Source organism: Scyliorhinus torazame, chromosome 9 (assembly GCF_047496885.1).
Source record: "Scyliorhinus torazame isolate Kashiwa2021f chromosome 9, sScyTor2.1, whole genome shotgun sequence".
In the NCBI taxonomy this organism is placed as follows: Eukaryota; Metazoa; Chordata; class Chondrichthyes; order Carcharhiniformes; family Scyliorhinidae; genus Scyliorhinus; species Scyliorhinus torazame.
In genome coordinates this window covers 159,473,007-159,500,069 of record NC_092715.1, presented here as the reverse complement: position 1 = coordinate 159,500,069, position 27,063 = coordinate 159,473,007, and the positions used below count along the sequence as shown (strand labels likewise).

The 27,063-nt window shown below is 49.7% G+C and overlaps 1 protein-coding gene across 1 annotated transcript in view; it reads right to left on the bottom strand.

Annotated features, from left to right (window-relative positions):
* Positions 1-6,533: 6,533 nt before the first annotated feature.
* The window catches only part of LOC140430128 (solute carrier family 28 member 3-like), a 516,849-nt gene continuing 496,319 nt past the window's right edge, over positions 6,534-27,063 (bottom strand). Inside the window, exons 14-16 of the mRNA XM_072517641.1 lie at positions 24,817-25,014; positions 11,184-11,265; positions 6,534-6,673 (exon numbers count right to left, since the gene is read on the bottom strand). Coding sequence (XP_072373742.1) covers positions 6,534-6,673; positions 11,184-11,265; positions 24,817-25,014 — 420 coding nt within the window. The remainder of the gene's footprint in view (positions 6,674-11,183; positions 11,266-24,816; positions 25,015-27,063) is intronic.

Below are 27,063 nucleotides of genomic sequence, written 5' to 3'. Positions count from 1 at the left end.
CTAGCCAAAAGTGAATTTGGAAAAGCCGGTCACTTTCCTGGGCCATTTAATTGGACAGGGTCAAATGGTCCCACGGGATGTGAAAACAAATGTTATTGGGGAGTTTCCAATACCCTCAACACGAAGGGAAATAATGCGATTTCCTGGCATGAATGGATTTTACTGGAAATTTGTGCCGAACTTTAGCAGTGTGGTTGCTCCACTGACGGACTTGCGAAAGAAGCATAACAAATTTAAGTGGACAGCGGAGTATCAACACGCATTTGACTGCCTGAAGGCTGTGTTGACCACTGTCCTGTGTTAGCCATCCCAAATTATACAAAACCATTCAAAGTGGCTGTTGTTGCGAGCGATGTGGGCATAGGTGCGGTGCTTCTACAAGACGATGAAGACAGACTCGAGCAACCTGTTGGTTATTTTTCAAAAAAATGAATTCTCACCAGAAGAAGTATTTAACGATTGTGAAGGAGACTTTGAGCTTGGTGCTGGCTTTGCAACATTTTCACATTTATGTGACAAGCAATCCGTCTGACACAATTATATATGCTGATCATAATCTATTGACGTTTTTGGAGTGATTCCGGAATAACAATGCAAGACTGTTTCGATGGAGTTTATTGTTACAGCCATTTCATTTAAAAATAATACATGTGGCTGGACGAGAAAACGTGATAGCCAATGCTATGCCACAAATGTGATGAAAAGAAACAGGTTCGGTGGAGGAAGAAGAACTAAAATGGACTATGTTATTATTAAATGTTTGCGTGTTTTGTTTTGTTAAAAAAAACTAATATTCACTGTCTATATTTCTTAAAGGAAAGTGAAAAGGGGAAAAATGAAACCATCTTGAAGTTGATCTTTCTTTGGGGGAAGTGTCATGTGAGAGAACCTTTAAGAACTGGGTGTTTATTGAATAGTTGTAGTGGATGTACCTTTAAGAAACGCGTGTTTATCGAATAGCTGCAGTGATGTCAGAGTGTTGGTGGATCTGGGCTGGCTGTCTTTCACTTTTACTTCGGACTGGCAGCTAGAGGGAGTGTTTAGTTCAGTTTTGCAAATTGGGAGCTGCATCCAGAGAAACAAGATGTAATTCTGGTCTGTCTCTGTATGAAAGGAACGTCTTCAGATCACTTGCTAATTTAACAATGATAACTGCTCTCAGCAGAGAATTTAAACCTAGGGCGGGATTCTCTCACCACTGGGCCGGGCCAGAGAATCGCCGGGATGGGCGCGAATCGCGCCACGCCGCCCCGACACCGGTCCGCCGATTCTCCGGAGAGCAGAGAATCGGCGCCATTGCCACTGGCGCGGTTGGTGCGGCGCCGGTCGGGGGCCCCTCTACGGGGCCCCACAGGCGATTCTGGGCCCGGGATGGGCCAAGTGGCCACGCAAAGAAAGCCGAGTCTCACCGGTGCCGTTCACACCTGCTGTTACCTGGCGGGACCTCGGCGTGGATGCATCCGGGGGTGGCCTGGTTGGGGGGGGGGGGGCGGGGGGGTGAGTCCGACCTCGGGGGCAGGGCCTCCGCTGTGGCCTGGCCCGCGATTGGGGCCTACCGAGCGGCGAGCCGGCCTCTCGGGCTGGGGCCTCTTTTATTCCGCGCCGGCCCTGTAACCCTATGCCATGCTGCATCAGGGCCAGTGCAGAGAAGGGAGCCATTGCGCATGCGCGCATTGGCGCCGGTCCCACTGCGCATGCGCAGACCCGCGCCGCCCATCTGATGCCGGGGATCGGCAGCTGGAGCGGCGTGCTGGCCCCCTTTAGGGGTCAGAATTTCTGCTCTTGAGGCCATGTTGACGCGGTCAAGAAACGCAACAGCGTTTCCGATGGCGTCAACACTTAGCCTCAGGATCAGAGAATCCCGCCCCTGATCTCTGTTAAAAATGGTCTTTTGTCTTATGGATGTTGCAAGGAAAGATTAAAGGTTACTTGTAGAATATTGATCTGTGGGGATGATTGGTGTTGATAGTTGTTAAAATGTTTACTGTGGGTTTATAAAGCGTTAACTGGTTTCATAAATAAACATTGTTTTAATTTAAAAGTACTTTATAGTCTTTGTGCTACACCTGTAAAGTAGGCCCGTGTGCTCCACATAACTACACTCTATTAAAAGTTGTGGGTCAGGTGAACACCATGATACACTTTGGGTTCTCTAAACCCTGGCCCATAACACGCCCTCCTAGCACTATACTGGAGGGCCGCTATTGAATGATCCAGGCACCTGAACGGCATCTTCAGGATGCCGATGCACCAATCACGCCCCTGATCTCTGCATGGGTGTCGTTGTAGCGGGTCTCTGGGTTGGTCTGTGGCCTCTGGATAGGCATCATCAGCCACGCCAACAGTGGATAAACCCTTGTCATCCAGGAGCCAATCCCTGGAGTGTGCCAGGATGAAGGCGTTGTGTACACATCCCGGGTATTGGGTGCAGACGTGCATAATGCGCAGCTCATAGTCACACACCAGCTGCACGTTCAACGAGTGGAACCCCTTTCAGTTTGTGAAGACTGGCCTGTCATGGGCCAGTGCTCGTAGGGTGACATGCATTTTGTCGATCACCCTCTGGACCTGGGTAATCTCGGCAATGATGGCGAACCCGATTGCCCCGGCATCCTGGTGGGCTTGATCCACATGTATGTATTGTGGCACGAAATGCATATGTGATGGCGCGGATGCACCTGTGCACCAAGCTCCGTGAGATCCCTGACAGGTTCCCACTTAGCGCCTGTTACATAAAACTTCAGGGCGACCGTCACCTTGATGGCCACCGGGAGCAGGTGCCATTCCCCCGTGGTGCCATGTGCGCCATGATCAGCCAGAGTCTTCAACGGCATGTCTTGGCTTGCAGGTCCTCGAGTGACAGGCACTGCCAGTACACACGAGGCCTCCCTTGCACCTCCTCCTGCTCGACCTGTGGGGCGGCCAGCTCCCCAACCTCACTGGCTGCCTCTGGTTCCTCCGGGGCAGTCTCAACTGCTGTAGCATTCTCCTCGAGCAGCTCCAGCTTGTACAGCCTCAATGCACCCTCCACGGCCACCATGGCTGTGGCGATCAGGATGAAGGCCACCATTCCTAGTTGAATTCCAAAGTCCATTGTCTGCAGGGGATGAAAGGCAGACATGTTAGTCTGGTGCGTACCCAAGTACCCAACCAGGTCCACCGGGCTACACGGAGGCCTTGGTCTGCACTGCAGCTCCTGCCCCCGCATGTCCCCCTACCTCCCCTTCCCCGATCCCCACACCCATCCCCATCTGTTTCCCTTCACACTCTGCCAACCGCACTCCTGGCCCTGTCGGTACCCGGCACCGTGGGTGCCTCTGGCCCAGGCGCCCGTCCCTGCTGCCAGGGGTACCGGTTGTTTGCATTACCCATGCCACCGGTACATGCCGTGGCCCCGTCCGATGCCCTCCTGCAGGGGCTACTGTGGCCGTTGCCCTTGGGTGGGTGCGTGCTGCCCCACCAGCAGTTTGTGGGAGGCATTAGTGGGGACTGGGTTGCGGGGGAGGGTGATGGGGTGGGGGCACCCATATGGCCGGTGTCACTCTGCATGACCAGGAACCATGGTGGGTGGTCAGTGGGGTGCGCAGCAAGATGGCTACCTTGCAGGCTGCAGCAATGGCGGTCCATGCCTGGACACCCAGTTCCCATGGGGGGTCACCCCGACCCCACGGCCCAACCCCTGATCACCCTGTCTTCCTCTTCTGCCCCCGGGCCTGGCTGGCCCAAACGCTGCCCTGCCAGCAGCTGGACCGGCAGCCTCTGCGTGTCCTACCTCCTCTCCAGCCCCATCGCCAGCCACGGCGCCTGTTTCCCGATTTTTAAAAGCACAAATGACACTCGCCATCAGGAATTCCCCCGGCTGAAGGGGCAGGACGGTGGCACAGTGGTTAGCATTGCTGCCTCACGGCGCCGAGGTCCCAGGTTCGAACCCGGCTCTAGGTCACTGTCCGTGTGGAGTTTCCTCATGCTCCCTGTGTTTGCATGGGTTTCGCCCCCATAACCCAAAGATGTGCAGGGGAGGTGATTTAATCACACTAAATTGCCCCTTAATTGGAAAAAATGAATTGGGTACTCTAAAAAAAATTTTTTAATGGAATTCCCCCGGCAGTGGCGGAGCATCGTGGAGGCCCCGGAGAATACCGGGTCAGGCACGCTAATGATATGCAAACGGTGTTTACTGTACTAGCGGAGTAGAATCCATTGATGTCGTTGTCAAGGCACCGGAGTATTGAAAATTGCTGTGCGCCCAGCATCTGCCACAATTTTGGCTTCACGACCGATTCTCTGCCCAATCGCCTTTCCTGATTTTGGCAATGGCCCATGAAGAATCCTGCCTGTTGTATTACCATGCTGCAATTTTCTGAGTTCATTTAAGACTTCTTTAATAATAGATTTCAGCATTTTCACGATGATAAATGTCAGGCTAACTGACCTGTAGTTCCCTTGTTTTCTTTCTCCCTCCTTCCTTGCATAACAGAGTTACATTAATTAATTTTCAATCCAGTGGGGCCATTCTAGAACTCAGAGAATTTTTCAATATTATAACCAGTATATCCAATATCTCTGCAGCTACGTCTTTGCATCCTTTATGTAGTCTATCAAGTCCTGGCAATTTATCGACATTGAGTTCCTTAACTCCAATACATTTTCGGTGCTGATTTTATTGACCTTAAGTTCCTTACTCTTATTAGCTCCTTGGTTACCCTCCATTTCTGGTATGTAATTTGTGCCACTGTAAACACAGGCACAAAACATTTGTTTAAAGGTATTGCCATTTCCTCATCCAATGATAATTTCTCCTATCTCTGCCTCTAAGCGACTTATTTTTACTTCAGTTACTCCCCTCCTTTTTATATGCTTGTAAAAGCTCTTATAATCTGTTTTTATATTCTGACTAGTTTACTCTCATTCTATTTTTACCCCTTTTGATCAATGTATCGGTCATCCTTTGCTGGTCTATTTTTGCAACATTATAAGCCTTTTCGGTTAATGTAATACTATCCTTAACTACCCAAGTAATTCACAGGCAGATCTTTCTTGCTGAATTTTGCTTTTTAATGGGTTGTATTTCTACAACATTTTGAATAATTTCTTTAAATATTTTCCTATGTTTATTTATCACCATATATGTGTGTCTATTTATCCATTCCACCTTAGCCAGCTCTTACCTCATACTTATTTAGTTGGCTTTGCTTAACTTTGAAATTCTTGTTTGGGACCAGGGTATATTGTTTTAAAAATTAATATGGGATTTAATTGTAAATGATCATTTTGTCCCAGAGGATCTTTGAGATTACTAATTTAAACTGTCCCATTGTACAATGCTATATCTAAAACAGGTTTTATCCATAGTTGGTGCCAACGCATACTGTTCCAGCAAACTGTTGTGAAATTATTCCACAAATTCATCTTCTCGACTATCTTTGCCTATTTGACTTGTTCAGTCTATATGAAGATTAAAGACCCCACAATTAAGGTTGAAGAGAGAGCCTAAAGCATGGAAGAGTAGTCATTTTTTTCATACTAACCATCAATGTTATGCTGCATTGCATTTTCATTATTTTGATATAATTAAGTGAATGCAAGTTGCATTGGCTGAACTAAGTCACTCTGATTGTTGTTTAGTTTGTTTCGTCTTTCTGTGGCATGAAGCACCTTACAAGGTGAACCAAACTTTTCCCCCTCTCGTGTTATTTAGGCCCACTGTCAGAGATTGAAGAGTACATTTATGGAAGGTACAAATATCTGGTCCAAATTAAAGAGCATTGTGTAGTTGCTCCATTGTTACCCATTTGTGTAAGTAGTCATAGAACAGTGCTCACTACAGAAAGTTGGAGCTGGTCTGAGGTGAGACAAGCAGCCTGTCTTGGAAGTCATTTAAAGTAATGGAATTGTTAGAGATTCTTTTCACAATGTATTCACTATTAATTACTGTCAATAATCACTCCGGTACTGAGAATTAGCTATCACAAATGTAGAGTGTCGGCTCCTACCATCCAAAGAGTTGGCAGGGAATGCCATTTAAAGCTCGAATAAGAGTTGATTGGCAGAAGCAGGACTTCCACCCATCATCAGGAGGATGTCCTGCCTTGGAGAGCTGCTGGCCAATCAGGTAACATCAAATTCTGACCAGAGAACATGTAAAACATTTTTTTTAAAACATTAACATTTTTTACTTCCCCTTTCCATTTTCCCTCTCTTCCTTCATATGATATTTATTTTCCTCTTTTTTATTTTTCTGTACCTGATATGGCATTAAATTCATTCACTCTAATTCACCCTCCTTCTCAGTCATTCCTCTGTTCACTTCACAATCATCTAATTCACTGTCAAAATAAAATCTGATTGGTGAAGGAGATATGTAATTGCTTGTCTTGTTCACTCAGGTCCCAGAGGCCCAGTTTCCTTCACTGTGATGTTATCTGCTTTCACTTTAACCAATTTGGGGCAGAAAATATCATTGAGATTAAATGAGCAAAGGTACATCTAACTAAAATTTAAAAGGACACCATTCATTGCCCTTCTGTAGATAGTTATGAGCCATATTGTTTTAATAATAATAGAAAAATCATACCTGCTGTGCAGGCGGTCATGAAGCTGGCAACTGTACCAGCGATGAGAGCCCTAACACTAACACTTGCTATGTCATGCAGTCTTGATGGAGCCAAAGATGCTGCAAAAAATCAAATTGATAAACAGAAATTGATATATATATAAAATTTGATATGGTTGAGATATGTATATTTACTACAATTAGATCAGTGTGAGGCAAGCATACACACAGCTTTTATTCTTGGTCTGCGAGGAAAATATGAAAGGCAATTATAATTTGGGTTGGTCAAACAAGTGATCCACAGAAGATTATAAAACGTACATGAGGACAGTTATGCATGGGGGTAGTTCCAGGGGAGTATAAAGAAACTCCATGTTAACTTGCTTTGTGTCTGATCATTACCTTACCACGTGTGCATTAATAAAAATCCTGGTTTGGACAAGTCACCAGTAGTTCTGCGGATTCGTTGCTAGACATCAAACACCGAACACAACATAGTACCAGAATGCTGATGATTTGAAGATAGCGACGGCTGTGACAAAGTTAAAATTCGACGGAAGGACCGACCTGATGTACTGAAGCCATTGGCTCTCAATGCAGTAAAAGTCACTGAAGGTCGAGAGGGACGGACTGAAAGCGCCCCACCAGTTTCAAGTATCGGGTAATGTAGACGAAAACTGGCAGCTCTTCAAGCAGCAGTTCAAACCCTATGTATCGACCCTAAGTCTGCAGGAACAGCCTGACAAAAGGCGAAGAGTGTTGCTGCTTATGGTGGCAGGTCCACAAGCAATTGAACTGCATAATGCTTTTGCTTTTGACAATGAGGAGGATAGCAAGTGATACGATTAAGTCATTGGGTACTTTGATTGACATTGCTTCACCAAAAAGAATGAGACATTCCAGAGATATATGTTCCATACAAGTACCCAGAAACCTGGCGAATCGTTCAACAGTTTTGTCACTGACTTGTGGCTGAAGGCCCAGTCATGCAACTTCAGTAACCTGAAATCTTCTCCGATCCGCGACCAAATTGTCTTTGGTGTATCAAATGATAAGCTACGTGAGAGGATACTGCGGGAAGAAGATTTGAAACTGGAACAAGCAATAAAGATTTGCCAGTCGAGTGAGGTAACTGCACAGCAAATCAGCGCACTCTACTTGAAAGATTTTGGCGCCAACACAGAGGAAGAAGCCAGCGCCATTAGTGTTGTGATGCAAGTCACACGAAGAAATGTGGTCTCAGTGCGGGTAGCCATTTTAAGCGAGCGGCAGGAGCCCCACTTTATGCCCACAGTGTGGCAATCGACATGGCCCATGGCAATGTCTGGCCTTTGGAAAAGTCTGTTCCAGGTGCGGCTGTACTGGGCATTTTGCAGAACAGTGTTTTGTGCGTCCGACAATGGACCATATAAGATCAGTAAATGTGTTTAATAAGATACCTCCAGATGAACAGTTCTTTATTGATCTCATTGCAACCAAGGACCAGAAGAGTCCGACCAAAAAAGATGAAGAAACAATTTCAAAAAAGAACAAAACGAGTAAGAACTCGCCGGAAACCATCAAAACCAGATGGAAAGCTATGGTGTTTCTGAATGACTCATTATTACAATGCGACTTTGACATTAAAACGAGGGCCAACCTCCTCAGTCGGTCTGCCTTTCACAGGCTGAACACACAGCTGAAAGTCGTTGATCGGCCGGACTGCTGATATATTATGGTACAAAAAAGGTGGAAACTTTCAGTGAATGTGAACTTGAGCTCTCCGTGGACAACATGACATACATGTTACTGTTTTATATTACATGAAAATTGAGTCCATCATAGGAGCGGATGCATGTGAATCCCTGAACTTAGTTGAGCGACTGTATGTCTCAGAGGACGGGTGGCCAGCTGAATATTACAGATCCATACAAGATATCATTCTGTGCACATTTGATGAGGATTCAGAAGAAATCCGGGTGGAGGACGACAAATCAGATAAAGAGATGGAAGAGCCTGCGAGCATTCCGCAGTTCTGGTTAACAGTCTTCAAGAACGTGCATGTGCTTAGTGGCATGATCCAGGTGCATGGCAAGCCCATATTAAAGCATCTTAAAGATGTGAGTGTCAAATTTTCAGAGCATGAGAAGCCGCGGAGCTTCACTCTGGAGTTTAAGTTCGAGCCCAATGAGTATTTCACAAATGAAGTGATTACGAATAGATACCAGATGGATTCGCAGCCTGACAAGCTTGAATCCCCACTCTTTGATGAAGTAGAAATCATGGGGTGCACAGGCTGTAAGATCGACTGGAGGGAGGACAAAAATGTCACGTTGAAAACAATTAAAACTAAACCGAAGCACAAAGGTCAAAGCACTTGCAGAACAGTTATGAAAACTGTACCAAATGAATCATTCTTTAATTTCTTCAGTCTTCCTGAAGTTCCACAAATGTTAAACAAAAGTTCGGCCACAAAACGCAACGCTGACTTTGGACTTGGTGGCCGCCTGTGAGAACACACAATTCCGTGTGCAATGTTGTATTTTACAGGAAAAATCATTGCAGATGATGCTGAATCCAACAATGAATACGAGGAAGATTTCTATGATGACTTCGAAGATTATGCGGAAAGGAATGGCATGGAAGGTGAGTCAAATGAAGACCAATATGAAATGTTTGTAAATCTCTTTTGCAGGAGCAATGACGGGCTTAATGAAGTGGCCCAAGAAGCGCTACACCTGTGGTTTGGAGGGAATGACAAGGTGGTCACGGGGGACGTCCAGACCACGCTGAACACTGAGAAGGGAGGGAGCTCTGAGATGGCGCACTCCAAAATAAAAACTGAGATCGCAGTGGCTGATACCTCGGCGGACCAACGACTGAACAAGCTAGAAACAGACAACATCTTGCCAATCTTAGAGAAGTGTGCACCAGAGGAACTTGGTGAATCATTTCAGGCCTCTGAAATGATTCCAGTAGTCTATTCCCTGATGCTCGAGGACACTGAGGATGAGTGGGAAGATATTGATGATGAGTACAATGATATTAACTCTGATGTTGAAGAGAATGACAACTCCGAGAGTGAAACAGCAGAGGAGCTGCTGGCTATCTCTCTATGCAGCTCAACGGATCACACATATATTCTCGAACAAGACAAGGATGACCCGACGCCTGGAGCATCAGACCCAGCGTGCGCTTACATCATCATTTCCAGTGATGAAGAGCCATTGAGTATTGCTCCAGCAAGCCAAGAAGGGGCAGCACCTGTTGTCGTCGATATAACCTCCACCCAGGCACCAGAAAGCCAGGCATTCTAACATCCAGTTGAGGCTGCAGAATTGGGCATGGTCATGCAATCCAGTGATGATGTGTCAGCGCCTCAGGTTCCCTTGCTGACATACTTCTAAGCACAGGGTGCAGACCAGCACCGAACCAGGGGCTGCCAGCCCAAACATAAAAATAAATAAATTCGCAAACTAATTGTTAAAACAAGAAGGAGGAAGAGGAGAAGTCTGGGAGACCTAGCTCATCACTCTGGCAAAAGTAAAAGATAAGAAGGTGAGGTCATGATTGACAAGCCAGAGAAGAGACAGAAAACATACAGCGAAGCAGCAAACACCATCGTGGCAAGAAACAGAAAAAAAAGAAGCTGGTGATGCACGTGTGGCAATCACGAATGCATGCCTTTCAAAGGCACAGAGTAAAGAGGATATGAAGCAAGAGACCGGCATGTAACCCAATCTTCGAAAAGGCTGGCAACAGCCCAAGTGATCACAGAGGTGATCCCATGAGGGAGGCACATTGACCTGTGTGAAAGGGACAGAAGCTGACCAGGTATATCATGTTCATGGACACCCTACTTAAACCTGTTATAATGTTTATGCTTATTACTAATCTGTGGAGTAATGTTAGTAATCATGTTTGTAATTAAACTGCAATATCTTCTAAGGAAGCGGTATGTGGTGATAAGCCTGTAGATGATGTTGTATATAGTTGGTGGTGCCAACTAGCAGGTGGCGGTACAGATCCACCATGGATTGGTCAGTTCTGCAAAGAATTTGGGCAGCATGGTGGCGCAGTGGTTAGGACTGCTGCCTCACGATGCCATGGATCCAGGTTCGATCCCGGCCCCGGGTTACTATCCGTGTTGAGTTTGCACATTCTCCCCATGCCTGTGTGGGTCTCATTCCAACAAAACAAAGATGTGCAGGGTAGGTGGATTGGTCGCGCTAAATTGCCCCTTAATTCGAAAAAAAATTTAAAACTCTAACAAATGTGCAAAATTTGTCAAATTACAAGGCTCCTAAAAAGTAAAGTACTAACTAATAGCTTTATAATGTTCGGCATATAAAAATGAACATTGGTTGAAGGAAACATTTTCAACTATATATTTTCAGCTTGGTGTCATATCCTCAAGGAATACACATCAGTAAATCTCATGTATGCGACAGCAATTTGAAGTTCTGCAGCAGAACATAATTAGAAAATTTACCTGGTAGCTTCATAACATAGAATGGTTAAATGAGTGAATTTGATGTCTGCTATGACGCATTTATTCAAACACAGTACATATAATTTACCAGTATCACCTAATAGCTTCAAAGTACATCTTTTTCGATTAAGTACACATTAACTGCAAATCAAAACTTACACAGTCCTCCTATCACAATACCAACAGAACCAAAGTTAGCAAATCCACATAGGGCATAAGTAGCAATAGCTTCAGAACGAATCTATAAAAGAGCCAAAGAGAAAAGAGACTAAATACTTCATTATGCTGTAAAAAAGCCAGAATTTTCTTGTGATGCTATATTTGAATTTACTCATATAGAGCAAAATATATTTGAATTTGCAAAACAGACAAACTATTTGAGGAAAATAATTTTTATTAAAATAGTGAACTATGAAATATTGCCACTCAGTTTCCTTTAATGCCCCCTTAATCACCAATAGATATCATATTAAAACTAAATCTTCAGTTCGGGCATTCATTCCCAAATTGTGTTCTTTAATCTTTTCACTACACTACCCTTTGCTTTCTAGCTTAAAAACACTTTGGGAACAAGATTTTGGTTCAGATTGATCAGAGGATAACTGGAAGTCTATTCTCTCTTGTGTACATTCCTCATCTGATAAAACACATCCTATCCATCTTGAAAAAGTTACATTATCTAAGATTTATTCACATTTTGATCCAACCTGTGCTAAATGCCATACTTCCCCCGTCTCTCTAATTCATATGTACTGGTTGTATCCTAAATTGGCTTTGTATTGGTCAAAAATACTTTTCCCATCACACATCTCATTTTTTAGTAGTGATAATGAACTGTCTCCTCTTCCAGCACTCTTTGGAGTGGAACCAAATGGCATTCCTTAGAAAAATTCACACTGATGCAAATGCTGTTTCAACATTATAGGCTGGACGCATTATTCTATTAAATTGGAAGCAGTCTTCCATGCCCTTCTTTACCTACTGGATACCTGACCTTATGTAGAATCTCATGGTTGAGAAAATAAAGTACATTATAAGAGACACCACTGATGGATTTTATGTAGCTTGGCAACATTTCTTACATTATTTTGAGGAATTACATTTCTCCACTTTCAAATAACTGATCTTAATAAGGTTGTATATATTAGATCATGTGAAACTATGTCCTTTTGATTGTTGTTCATTTTTTTTCTTTTTTAGGGGGGAGCAACGGAGGGTTTCTTTGTCATTTGTTTTCTTTCCTTTTTCTTCTTCTTCCACCGACTTCTCTTTTCTTTCTCTTCCAGATGTAAGTTTATTAAATTATTGCTGTACTGTAGCTATTTTCTGTGCTGTTATTCATTATGATTGTTAACAAAATTTAATAAACAGAAATAATTTTTAAAATTGCAGGGTTCCTTAATTCACATTTACAAGTGTGGGTTTATTGCTCATACTATTGTCACCAATTTCACTTTGCATGCCATGATAGCAGTCACACATTATTACAGTACTGGGTCGCAACTAGAGTATGGTTAGACTTTCACCCAGCATAAAGATGTACCGCTGACTCTGGATAATAATTCAGCCTTGGGGTAGTTTCAGTGTTCTTTACAACTGATTATTTTACTGCAAATGAAACAGGTATTGCCTCTTGAGCGTATTACAGTTCTATGCTAGTTAACAAAAGCAGGTCTTGTCATAGAGTCAGAGAGGTTCACAACACAGAAAACGCCCTTCGGCTCATCACGTCTGCGTTGATCAAAAATAATCACCTAACTATTCTAATCCCATTTTCCAGCACTTGTCCTATAGCCTATAGCAAGTGCACATCTAAATCCTTCTTAAATGTTATGAAGGTCTTTTGGGCAACGAGTTCCAGACTTCCACCACCCTCCGGGTGAAAATGTTTTTCCTCACATCCCCTTTAAACCTCTTGCCCCTCACTTTAAATCTACGCCCCTTGGTCATTGACCCCTCCACCAAGGGGAAACGTTTCTCCCTGTCTACTCTATGCCCCTCATAATTTTATACATCTCAATAATGGCCCCGCTCAGTCTCCTCTGCTCCAAGGAAAACAATCCAAGTCAATCCAATCTCTCTTCATAACCAAACTCTCCAGCCCAGGCAACATCCTGGAAAATCTCCTCTGTACACTTCCAGGTGTTATCACTTCCCTCCTATAATGTGGATTCCAGAACTGCATACTAGCTGTGGTCTAACCAAAGTTTTATACAGTTCCATTATAACCTCCCTGCTTTTAAATGCTGTGCCTCAGCTGATAAAGGCAAGTATACCATATGTCTTCTTAACCACTGAATCTACCTGCTCTGCTACCTTAAGGGACTGGTGTACATGCACATCAAGGTATCTCTGATCCTCGGTGCTTCCCAGGGTCCTGCCCAAAGAGAATAAAGAACAAAGAAAATTACAGCACAGGAACAGGCCCTTCGGCCCTCCAAGCCTGTTCCGATCATGATGCCCTAACTGAAAAAAATCTTCTGCCCTTACTCGGTCCGTATCCCTCTTATTTCCTCCCTATTCATGTATCCATCCAGATGCCTCTTAAATGTTGCTAATGTGCCTGCTTCCACCACATCCTCTGGCAGCACATTCCAGGAACCCACCACTCTCTGCGTCAAAAACTTACTCCGCACATCTCCCTTAAACTTTCCCCCTCTCAACTTGAATCAGTGCCCCTTTGACACTTCCACCCTTGGAAAAAGTCTCTGACTATCCACCCTGTCTGTGCCTCTCATAATTTTGCAGACCTCTATCAGGTCTCACCTCAGCTTCCATCTTTCCAGTGAAAACAATCCTAGTTTATTTAACCTCATAGTCAACATCCTCGAGACCAGGCAACATCCTGGTGAACCTTCATTGCAAAGCGTCCACATCCTTCTGAAAATGTCATGACCAGAACTGCACGCAATACTCTAAATGCAGCCTAACCAAGGTTTTATATAGCTGCAACATGCAAGCAAGACATATGCCTTCTTAATCATCTTGGCCATCTGTGTTGCCACTGTTAGGGAACTGTGGACCTGCATGCCCAGATCCCTCGGCATGTTAATCTTCCTAAGGATGATGCCATTTACAGTATAATTCATACATAGATTTTATCCTCCAAAATGCATCACCTCGCGTTTGTCCAGATTAAACTCCATCTGCCATTTCTGTGCCCAAGTCTCCAATCTATCTATATCCTGTTGTATCCTCTGACAATCCTCGGCACTATCAGCAACTCCACCAATCTTCGTGTCATCTGCAAACTTACTAATCAGACATTCCACATTTTTCTCCAGATCATTTATATATACTACAAACAACAGAGGTCCCAGCACTGATCCCTGCGAACACCACTAGCTACAAATCTACATTCAGTAAACATCCTTCCACCGTTACTCTCTGTCTCCTATGATCAAGCCTGTACTGTATCCATCTAGCCAGCCCACACCGAATCCCATGTGATTTTAGTTTTTGTACCAGTCTGCCATGTGGGACCTTGTCAAACGCCTTGCTAAAGTCCATATAAACTACAATCACAGCCCTTCCCTCATCAATGTTCTTTGTCATCTCTTCAAAAAACTCAATCAAATGGTGAGACATGACCTTCCCATACAAAATCATGCTGCCTGTCACTAACTAGTCCATTTTCCTCAAAATGTGCATACATTCTGTCTCTCAGTAACTTTTCCAAACGCTTCCGCATCACTGATGTCAGGCACACCGTCTTATAATTTGTTGGATTTTCCCTGCTTCCTTTCTTAAACAAGAGAATAACCTTTGCTATTCTCCAGTCCTCTAGAACCTCACCTGTGGTAAAAAAAAGGATGTGAAGATATCTGTTAAGGCCCCAGCTATTTCTCCCCTTGCCTCCCGCAGTAACCTGGGATTGATCCCATCCGGCACCGGGGACTTGTCTACCTTAATGCAATTTAGGATACTCAACACTTCCTCCTTTGATATATTGACATTCTCAAGGGAGTTCACACACCTATCTCTGACCTCAACATTTGTCATGTCCTTCTCCCTGGTGAATACCGATACAAAGTACTCATTAAGGATTTTACCCACTTCCTGTGGTTCCACGCGTAACTTCCCTCCATTGTCCTTAAGTGGGCCAACCCTTTCTCTTGCTCTTGCTCCTAATATATGCACAAAAAACCTTGGGATTCTCCTTCACCACGTTTGCGAAAGACATTTCATGGCCCCTTTTAGACCTCCTAATTCCACGTTTAAGTTCTTTCCTACTTTCACTGTACTCAAGGGCTTCGTCAGTTTTTAGATGCCTAGACCTATCGTGTGCTTCCTTTTTCCTATTGACTCAGCTTACAATTTCCCTTGTCATCCATGGTTTCCGAATCCTGCCATTTGTATCCTTCATTTTTCTGGGAACATGGCTGCCTGCATTGCAATCAACTGGCCTTTAAAAACCTCCCACATGTCAGACAAGGATTTGCTCTCAAATTGCCGCTCCCAATTCACATTCCCCAGTTCCTGTCTAATTTGGGTGTAATTGGCCCTCACCCAATTAAGCACCCTGACCTGCAGGCCACTCTTGTCCTTATCCATGACTCCTCAAAATCATATGGAATTATTGTTGCTAAGCCCAAAATGCTCCCCCACTGAAACATCAATCACCTGGACAGGCTCATTCCCCAATATCAAGTCTAGTATGGACCCCTCCCTGATTGGATTGATTGTATCAAAAAGCTCTTCTGGACATATGTAACAGATTCCAGCAACCACAGTAATTTGCTTTTATCTAACAAATTGCTCTCCAATCGAGCCCTGGCTGTAAAGGATTCTCAGTCAATATGGGGAAGTTAAAATCGCCCATCACAACTACCCTGCTTTTTTCACACCTTTTCAGAATCTGACTACACAACTGCTCTCTGTCTCCTGTGGGCTATTGGGAGGTCTATAGTACACTCCAACATTATGATTTCACCCTTCTTATTCCTGAGCTCCACCCTTGCTCCAAAAATGCCTCACTACAAGATCCCTCCAATGTCCTCCCTCAACACAACTGTGATCTGCTCTCTAAACAGCAATGCAATTCCCCCACCTCTTTTGTTTCTCCTGCCCCGTCTAAACAACGATATCCTGGAATGTTAAGCTGCCAGTCCTGTCCCTCCTTTAACCATGTCTCCGTAATTGCAATTACATCATAGTTCAATGCCCTAATCCAGGCTCTCAATTCATCAAATGCATTATCTCACATTTATCCGAATTGAATTCTATTTGCCACTAACCAGCTCATCAGACCAGCCTGTCTATATCCTCCTGTACTCCAAAGCTATCCTCCTCACTATTTACCACCCCACCAATTTCATGTCATCCGCGAATTTACTGATCAACCCACCTACACTCATGTCTAAATCACTTACCGAAACCACAAACAGCAAGGGCCCCAACACTGATCCCTGTGGGACCCACTGGACACAGGCTTCCAGTCGGAAAAATACTCCTCGACCATCACCCTCTGCTTTCCACCACTCAGCCAATTCTCATAGAATCATAGAATTTACAGTGCAGAAGGAGGCTATTTGGCCCATAGAGTCTGCACTGGCCCTAGGAAACAACACCCTACTTAAGCCTACACCTCCACCGTATCCCTGTAACCCAACCTAAACGTTTGGACACTAAGGGCAATTTAGCATGGCCAATCCACCTAACCTGCACTTCTTTGACAGTGGGAGGAAACCGGAGCACCCGGAGGAAGCCCACACAGACACGGGGAGAAAGTACAAACTCCACACAGACAGTAACATGAGTCCGGAATTGAACCTGGCACCCTGGAGCTGAGAAGAAACAGTGCTAATTCTGAATCCAATTTGCCAAATTTCCTTGGATCCCATGGGATCTTACCTTCGTTATCAGTCTCCCATGTGGGACTTTATCAAAAGCCATGCTGAAGTCCAGGTAGACTATGTCAAATGTGTTTCCCTCATCTACACACCTGGGGCGAAATTCTCCGTTATCGGCGGAAAGTCCGCCGATCGGCGCAAAAAATGGCGCAAATCCGACTTGCATCACGTCGGAAAAATGGGTCGATAGTCTCCGGCCCGAAATGGGCTAGCAGCGACGTAACGGGATCCGCGCTTGCGCAGTGGTTCACGCCGTGCAGCGTCATACGCGCTGCACGGCGTGACGGCTCATAAGGCCGCGCTGCTCCCCCCCACCCGACCGGAACACCCGACCGCAACACCCGACTGGATGGCTGGCCGTCGCTCAGCCCCGAGGTTCGAGTCACGCGATGTGGAGGCACTCCTGGACGCGGTGGAGCAGAGGAGGGACGCCCTGTATCCCGGGCACGGCCGCAGAGTTGCCCCACGCCACAGCCGGCGTCTGTGAAGGGAAGTGGCAGAGGCCGTCACCGCTGTGGCCCTGACACCACGGACAGGCACCCAGTGCCACAAGAAGGTGAACGACCTCGTCAGAGCAGGCAGGGTGAGCCTCCCGCATATACCCCCTCCCCCATATCCTCCCTCCCCCATATCCCCCCTCCCCCATATCCCCCCCTCCCCCATATCCCCCCCTCACCCATATCCCCCCTCCCCCATATCCCCCATATCCCCCCTCCCCCATATCCCCCCTCCCCCATATCCCCCCTCCCCATATACCCCCTCCCCCATATCCCCCCTCCCCCATATCCCCCATATCCCCCCTCCCCATATCCCCCATATCCCCCCTCCCTCATATCCCCCCGCCCCCATATCCCCCCTCCCCCATATCCCCCTCCCCATATCCCCCCTCCCCCATATCCCCCATATCACCCCTCCCCCATATCCCCCCTCCCCCATATCCCCCATATCCCCCCTCCCCCATATCCCCCATATACCCCCTCCCCCATATCCCCCCCTCCCCCATATCCCCCCTCCCCCATATCCCCCATATCCCCCCTCCCACATATCCCCCCTCCCCATATCCCCCATATCCCCCCTCCCCCATATCCCCCTCCCCATATCCCCTCTCCCCATAACCCCCCTCCCCCATATCCCCCCTCCCCCATATCCCCCATATCCCAGTCCCCCATATCCCCCCTCCCCCATATCCCCCATATCCCCCCTCCCCCATATCCCCCCTCCCCCATATCCCCCCCTCCCCCATATCCCCCATATCCCCCCTCCCCCATATCCCCCCTCCCCCATAACCCCCTCCCCCATATCCCCCATATCCCCCCCTCCCCCATATCCCCCATATCCCCCATATCCCCCCTCCCCCATATCCCCCCTCCCCCATATCCCCCATATCCCCAAGTGAATCCAGCCCTAACCTTAACCTCTGCAATGCACGCGCAACAGATGGCGTGCATTCATATACCTGCCTAACACTGTTGCCTTTTACCCCTGCCTCCCCCCCCCCCCACAGGAGAAGCGCGCACACAACAATAGGGAGCATGTGAGGACTGGAGGAGGGCCCGCTGATGAGAGGCCACTGACCGTACACGAGGAAAGGGCCCTGGAACTGGCTGGCGGACCTGAGGACCGGGAGGTTGCTGATGCAGAGGTCGGGGGCATACTAGCGAGTGAGCCACCGACAGCCCGTCCCCATATCCCCCCTCCCCTATATCCCCCTCCCCCGTATCACCTGATCACTGCCTGATGTCTAACCATGCATGCTTCATTGTGTATCGCAGGACCAAACGTCCAGGCACCCATCCCCGCAGATGCAGACCGCCCGCAGGATGCCCCTCGGAGACCACAGGAGACGGAGAGACCTGCACCCTCCAGCATGCGACGCCCGCAGGATGCCCCTCGGAGACCACGGGAGACGGAGAGACCCGGACCCTCCAGCATGCGACGCCCGCAGGATGCCCCTCGGAGACCACGGGAGACGGAGAGACCCGGACCCTCCAGCATGCGACGCCCGCAGGATGCCCCTCGGAGACCACGGGAGACGGAGAGACCCGGACCCTCCAGCATGCGACGCCCGCAGGATGCCCTTCGCACACCACGGGAGACGGAGAGACCCGCACCCTCCAGCATGCGACGCCCGCAGGATGCCCCTCGCACACCACGGGAGACGGAGAGACCTGGAGCAACAGGGAGACGACACCCCCGTCACAAACAAAGAACAAAGAACAAAGAAATGTACAGCACAGGAACAGGCCCTTCGGCCCTCCAAGCCCGTGCCGACCATACTGCCCGACTAAACTACAATCTTCTACACTTCCTGGGTCCGTATCCTTCTATTCCCATCCTATTCATATATTTGTCAAGATGCCCCTTAAATGTCCCTATCGTCCCTGCCTCCACTACCTCCTCCGGTAGTGAGTTCCAGGCACCCACTACCCTCTGCGTAAAAAACTTGCCTCGTACATCTACTCTAAACTTTGCCCCTCTCACCTTAAACCTATGCCCCCTAGTAATTGACCCCTCTACCCTGGGGAAAAGCCTCTGACTATCCACTCTGTCTATGCCCCTCATAATTTTGTATACCTCTATCAGGTCGCCCCTCAACCTCCTTTGTTCCAGTGAGAACAAACCGAGTTTATTCAATCGCTCCTCATAGCTTATGCCCTCCATACCAGGCAACATTCTGGTAAATCTCTTCTGCACCCTCTCTAAAGCCTCCACATCCTTCTGGTAGTGTGGCGACCAGAATTGAACACTATACTCCAAGTGTGGCCTAACTAAGGTTCTATACAGCTGCAACATGACTTGCCAATTCTTATACTCAATGCCCCGGCCAATGAAGGCAAGCATGCCGTATGCCTTCTTGACTACCTTCTCCACCTGTGTAGTCACGTGCGGGAGCGACCACCCAGCGACGAGGGGGGCAGCCACAGGCCCCCGTCACATCCGAGCCAGGACACCACTACCCAGGACACCACTACCCAGGACACCACTACCCAGGACACCCCTCCCCGGGACAGCACTACCCAGGAAGACGAAATACCGGACAGTGACTCAGAGTGGATGGGTGGAGACGAACCCCCACCCCAAAGTGCCATGGACTCAGAGTGGGACGAAGAGCACGACACAACGCCACTGCTGTCACCAACACCCTCCACCATCGCAGAAACACTCACCACGGTTGGGCACTTTAGTGATGAGGCGTCTGGTACACTCACTGGTGCGCACAACACAGCCGTCCCGGTACAGCAGGTGGAGGTAGGAGCAGCAGAGGGACCGGGCGGTCGGAGGGCAGCCCAGCCCAAGCGAACATCTGCCGCCCAGATGGATCCCGGGTTCCTGCAGTTACCACACCCACACATAGATCCGATGCAACCACCGACCCGGAGACGAGCGAAGAGGGTGACGGGCGGCTTGCGGCGGCTGCAGTCGCAGGTGGAGGAGTCCACCCGCGTTCAGGAGCTGGGAGTGGTGCCGGTCATGCGTGCCACCCAGGCCAACACCGCACGGGTGGCGTCCGCGGTGGAGGCAATGGGTGTCAGTGACGGTGACGGTGCGACGGTGTCAGACATGGGGAACGGTTTGCGAGGCCTGGGGCCTTCCGTGCAGGCGGCGTCTGTGGCCCAGGAAATGGCTGCCCTCTCACAGGAGGCCATGAGCCAGTGCCAGCGCCAGATGGCAGTGGCGCTCAACGCCATAGCCCAGTCTCTGCAGGCCATGGCCCAGTCTCAGCAGGCCATGGCCCAGTCTCTGCAGGCCATCGCTGAGGGCATCGGCGCCAGTGGCCATGTGCGAGCCGGCGTCGCACTGTCACAGACAGGGTTTGCCAACCCCCTGGGCTCCATGGCTGCAAACCTGCAGACCCCTGTGATACCAGCACGGGCCTCCAGGACTGGCAGCGCCAGATGTCGGGGGGGCGTCGGATGGCCAGTCCGTTCGCATCCCCCACCCATGTAGAGGCCTGGGGGCCATCGGGCACCACGAGGGAGGAGGAGGTGGTGTGGTCCGTCCCGGCTCCCTCTGTAGGGGAGGTCCCGGTACACCGCGACACCTCGGACTCCCCCCCCTTCCGTCCCAGGTGCATCGGGTGGGCAACGGGCAGGACAGGCTGGCAGCTCGCCATCCCAGTCGCCCGGGCCGCAGCCTGGCCCATCTAGGCCAGGACGCCCCAGGAAACGGCCGCCAAAGGGATCCAGTGTCAGAGGGCAGGAATCACAGGAGTCCACCTCCAGTTCTGCTGTACCGTCTGGGGAACCACGTAGACGTAGTCAAAGGGCCCGTAAGGCCAAACAATCAGACACTGAGTAAGTTGGCACGGGTGCAGGGCACAGATGAGTTTTAGGGGCTAGGGCACGTGCATGAACTCCTTTGGTTATTAAAGTCAATGTTACACCGACCGAAGCTGCCTTTGTGCTCTGTCCAAAGTGTGCGGGCGTGTCATGTACGTTGAGCGCAAGTGTGTGTGTGTGACGGGTGGTCTTACCTCAGCCCCAGGTGAGTCTGCCCCCTTCTCCCTGGGTCGCCATCAACATCCCCCGGGCAGAGGACGGGACCGTGCGCTGCAGTGTCACAGCCGCATGCAGGGATGGTCCGGGTGGATGGTGGTACTGTGGCCATGGGTCAGACATAGTCCAACGATGTAGAGCCAGGAGCTCATCGCATGGCGGGTTGTCATCATCCTCCATGGCCTGCGATAGACACGCGTCCACCCGCAACTGTGTGAGCCCGGCCCGTTGTGCCGCAGGTGGATCGGCAATGGGGGGGGGGGGGGTGGTGTGCATGCAGGTGGGGTGGGTGGGGTTGGGGAGGGGGGTGAGGGTGCTGGGTGGGTGGATGGGTGGGGGGTGTGGGTGGTCGGCTGTTGCCATGGTGTGCGGTCTGTGGCCATACTACCCGATTCCCACGCCCATCTAGTCAGTGAAGCGGGCGTCTATCAGTCTGTCCCGTGCCCGCAGGGCCAGCCGGTAACGGTGGACAGCCACCCGCCTGTGTCTACCCCGTCTGCCCTGACCATTGCCCCCATCCCCCTCATCTGGGGAGGACTGGGCCTCTTCCTGCTGCTCCTCCACTCCGCCCTCCTCTGCCTGCGGCACATCGCCCCTCTGCTGGGCTATGTTGTGCAGGACGCAGCACACCACAATGATGCGGCCGACCCTATCTGACCGATACTGGAGGGCGCCCCCAGAGAGGTCCAGGCACCTGAAACGCATCTTCAGCACGCCAAAGCACCTCTCGATCACTCCCCTTGTCGCTACATGGGCATCATTGTAGCGGTTCTCCGCCTCATTGCGTGGCCTCCGTATAGGCGTCATCAGCCACGATCGCAATGGGTAGCCCCTGTCGCCCAGCAACCAGCCCCTCAGCCGGGGATGGCGTCCCTCGTACATGCCGGGGATGGATGACCGCGACAACACGAATGAGTCGTGTACACTGCCTGGGTGACGGGCGCAGACGTGCAGGATCATCATGCGGTGGTCGCAGACCACCTGTACGTTCATCGAATAGGTCCCCTTCCTATTAGTGAACACGGCCCTGTTATCTGCAGGTGGCCGCACGGCGACGTGCATCCCATCGATCGCGCCCTGGACCATGGGTAACCCGGCCACGGCAGAGAAGCCCACGGCCCAGGCATCTTGGCTGGCCTGGTCCACGGGGAAGCGGATGTAGCGGTGCGCCATGGCATATAGGGCATCTGTCACTGCCCGGATGCACCGGTGCACCGAAGTCTGCGGTATGCCGGACAGGTCACCACTCGGTGCCTGGAATGACCCCGTTGCATAAAAGTTCAGGGCCACCGTAACCTTGACGGACACGGGGAGAGGGTGTCCCCCGCCAGTGCCACGCGGTGACAGGTGTGCCAGCAGGTGGCAGATGTGTGCCACGGTTTCCCGCCTCATCCGGAGTCTCCTCCTGCATTCCCGGTCCGTGCGGTCCTGGTATGACTGCCGGGGCCGGTACACACGGGGCGCCCTCGGGTGCCTCCGTTGCCGTGGGGCCGCGACGTCCTCCTCCCCCTCCTCGTCCTGTCGGTCAGGTGTCCCTCCAGCCTGGGCGGCTGCCGCCTGCCCCTCTGCGGCAGTCTGCGCCGCCTCTCTGGCACACTCCTCCTCCTCCTGCTCCTCATCCAGGGCAACATAGACATGAGCGGCTGCCACCACGGCGGCCAACATCGCTGGATGATCTGAAAACATGACGGCCTGGTGGGGGGGGAGGGGAACGACGACATGTCATCATTGCCCATATCCCCTCCTCCCCCCAGCCAGGTGGCATGGACCGCATGGGTCCAACTGTTGGAGGCTGGCACCTGGACAGGTGGACCAACTCACTTGCCCTCCCATCCCCCTCCTCGGCATGGACCCCCCCCCCCCCCAACCTCCACCCCAGCACGGACCCCCCCCCCCCCCCCAACCTCCACCTCGGCATGGACCCCCCACCCCCCAACCTCCACTTCGGCATGGACCCCCCGCCCCCCAACCTCCACCCCGGCACGGACCCCCCCCAACCTCACCCCGGCACGGCACGGACCCCCCCCAACCTCCACCCCGGCATGGCACGGACCCCCCCCCCAACTTCCACCCCGGCACGGACCCCCCCCCAACCTCCACCCCGGCACGGACCCCCCCCCCCCAACCTCCACCCCAGCACGGACCCCCCCCCAACCTCCACCCCGGCACGGACCCCCCCCCCAACCTCCACCCCGGCACGGCACGGACCACCCCCCAACCTCCACCCCGGCACGGACCCCCCCCCCCAACCTCCACCCCGGCACGGACCCCCCCCCCAACCTTCACCCCAGCACGGACACCCCCCCAACCTCCACCCCGGCACGGCACGGACCCCCCCCCCCAACCTCCACCCCGGCACGGCACGGACCACCCCCCAACCTCCACCCCGGCACGGACCCCCTCCCAACCTCCACCCCGGCACGGACCCCCCCCCAACCTCCACCCCAGCACGGACCCCCCCCCAACCTCCACCCCGGCACGGCACGGACCCCCCCCCCCAACCTCCACCCCGGCACGGACCCCCCCCCAACCTCCACCCCAGCACGGACCCCCCCCAACCTCCACCCCAGCACGGCACGGACCCCCCCCAACCTCCACCCCGGCACAGACCCCCCATCCACCTCCCCGGCACGGACCCCCTCCCGGCACGCCCCCGGAGCCCAGCCTACTCTAACCACCCCCCCCCCCCCCCCGCCGCACACACACACACACAAGCCGAGACACACCTCTCCTCATGCATTCAGACTGCGGCCACGCCATTGCCTGCCCAGAGCCAACCCCCCAGGCCGTCACTCACCTCCACGCTGGTCGGCGTGAGTCTGGAGCACCGGGTCACGCCGATGAAAAGGAGGTTTAATTTACGTCGACGTGAACGGTCATCACGTCGACGGGACTTCGGCCCATCCAGAAGGGAGAATATCGGCAGGCCGAAAATCGGCTGCCTTGCGCAGACCCGTGACATTCTCCGCGGCAGCGGCGACATTAACGCCCCGCCGACTTTTCTCCCTTCGGAGACTTCGGCAACCGGCGGGGGCGGGATTCACGGCGGCCAACGGCCATTCTCCGACCCTCTGGGGGGTCGGAGAATGACGCCCCTGGTCACCGCTCAGAAAAATTCAATCAAGTTGGTCAGGCATGACCTCCCCTTTACAAAACCATGCTGACTGTTCTCGGTTAATCCCTGCCTTTCCAAATGCAGATTAATTCTGTCTCTCAGAACTGCTTTCAAGTTTCCCCATCACTTAGGTTAGACTGACTGGTCTGTAGTTTCCTGGTTTATCACCTCCTCACTTCTTCAATAATGATACCACATTGGCTATCCTCCAGTCCTCTGGCACCCCTTGAGTGATGAACAAGAATAATAGCCTGGTTAGTTAGACAAAAGTATGTATGATAATGCTTTTATTGATACAATATCATGCAGAAATAACTATATTTACTTACTGACAAATACTGCTTTGCACCATCAACATACTCAAGTTTGCCTTCAATTCGTTTGTTAATCAGCGCAGATAACCTCTCATAAGCTACAAACTCATTGAAGAATGTTTTCACTCCGATGAGCTCACCGATCATAAAGCTGTCATTCCAGTCTACTCCCATCATGAAGGCAAGCGGCATGAAGACATAGGAGCAAATTAGCTGGAAGAAACATTGCATAACATTGAATTAAGGACTCTATTCTATTCTCCGAGTTTCCATTTCCACTGCACCTTTTCAAATAATGCAAGCTTCCATAAAAACGTTTTCAATATGTTTTCCTTTATCCTCAACTCAGGATTTCCTCCACCATGGTTGACAGAGCCTCGACCCTTGTTCATTTAATTTCATACACTTCTGCTCTCATTCCTTCCCCTCCCTCCCAGAACCTTGACATGGTTTCCTTTGTCCTCACCTTCCACCCACTAGCCCCCGTATTCGACTGATCAGTCTCTGACACTTACTCCACCATCAAGCAATAGAATCTTTGAGGAAATAACATGGAGGATTGATGAGGGTGGTGGAGTGGATATTGTCTATGTGGATTTCAGTAAGGCATTTGACAAGGTTCCACATGGTAGCTGATCAGAAAAGTGAGATCTCATGGGACACAAGGGAAAGTGGCAGGTTGGATCCAAAATTGGCTCAGTGACAGGAAACAAAGGGTAGTAGCTGCTGGCTGTTATTGCGAATGGAAAACAGTTTCCAGTGGTGTTCCGCAGGGCTCAGTGTTGGAGCCCTTGCTGTTTGTTATATATATTAAGCATTTCAACTTAAATGTGGGTGGCATGATTGGGATATTTGCAGATCAAACAAAAATTGTCCATGAAATTGACAGTGAAAAGAATAGATGACCACTCAAGAATTATATAAATGGTTTGGTTGAGTGAACAGAGAAGTGACAAATGGAAATCAATCTGGAAAAGTGTGAAGTAATACATTTAAGAAGGGCAAACAAAGCAAGTGGATACTTAGTAAACAGAAACATACTGAGAGGGGTTGAGGAAATATGAGTGCATGTCCACAGGTCCTAGAAGGTGGCAGAATAGGTAAATAAGGTGGTCAAGAAGGCAGATAGAATGCTTTTCTCATTGGGCAAGGCATTGTATACAAAAGCAGGGACATAATGATGGAACTGTATAAGATGCTGGTTAGGCCACAGTTGAGTTTTGTGTCCAGTTCTGGTCATCACATTACAGGAAGAACATACAAAAGAGAAAATGCTGGAAAATCTCAGCAGGTCTGGCAGCATTTGTAGGGAGAGAAAAGAGCTAACGTTTTGAGTCCGATGACTCTTTGTCAAAGCTGGACAAAGAGTCTACAATACTCCCACAGGACTTCTCTCCTACAGGAAGAACATAATTGCTCTGGAGTGCAGAGGAGATTCACAAGAATGTTGCCAGGGCATGAAAGTGGATAGGTTAGGGATGTTTCCTTCGAACAGAGGAGCTAAGGGGTGACCTACTTGAGGTGTACAAATTATGAGCGACTTAGAAAGGGTAGACAGGAAAGACCTGCTTCCACTGGCTGAGGAGTCAATTCCCAAGGGGTGTAGATTTAAGGTGATTGGTAGAAGGATTAGAGGGGACATGAGGAAAACCTTTTCCACCCAGAGGGTGTGGACATCTGGAATCCACTGCCTAAGATACTGGCTAAGGCTGAAATGAAAAGTACCTGGATCTGCATCTGAAGTACAGCTAGATTTTTCCTTCTTTTTTGGGGCAGCACAGACACGAGGACTGAATGGCCTTTCTGCACCAAACCTTTCTATGGTTCTTCACACCTTACCCTCCCATTTAAGTGTTGCAGAGACTATTCTCTCTTCGACGTCCTGGTTCATTCCTCAGTTATCCCCAACATCCCATATTTTCCTACCCCCTGTTCCATACAGAGGGTGGAAAACCTGTCCTTTTACCTCCTCTTTTCTCACCATCGAATACTGCAAACACTTTTTCCAATTGAAACATGATTTACTTGTATTTCTTTCAATTTGTTACACTGTATTCATTACTGATGATACAGTCTCCCCTATATTGGAGAAACAAATGCAGGATGGGTGACCACTTTGCAGAACACTTCCAAGTTGTCTGCAAGCTTCAAATTGAGTTTGCAGTTGCAAGCATTTTAATTCTTTACATTACTCCCATTCGGACCTTTCTGTCCTTAGCCTATTAATTATTAACTTTATTTTTGTCACAAGTAGGCTTACAT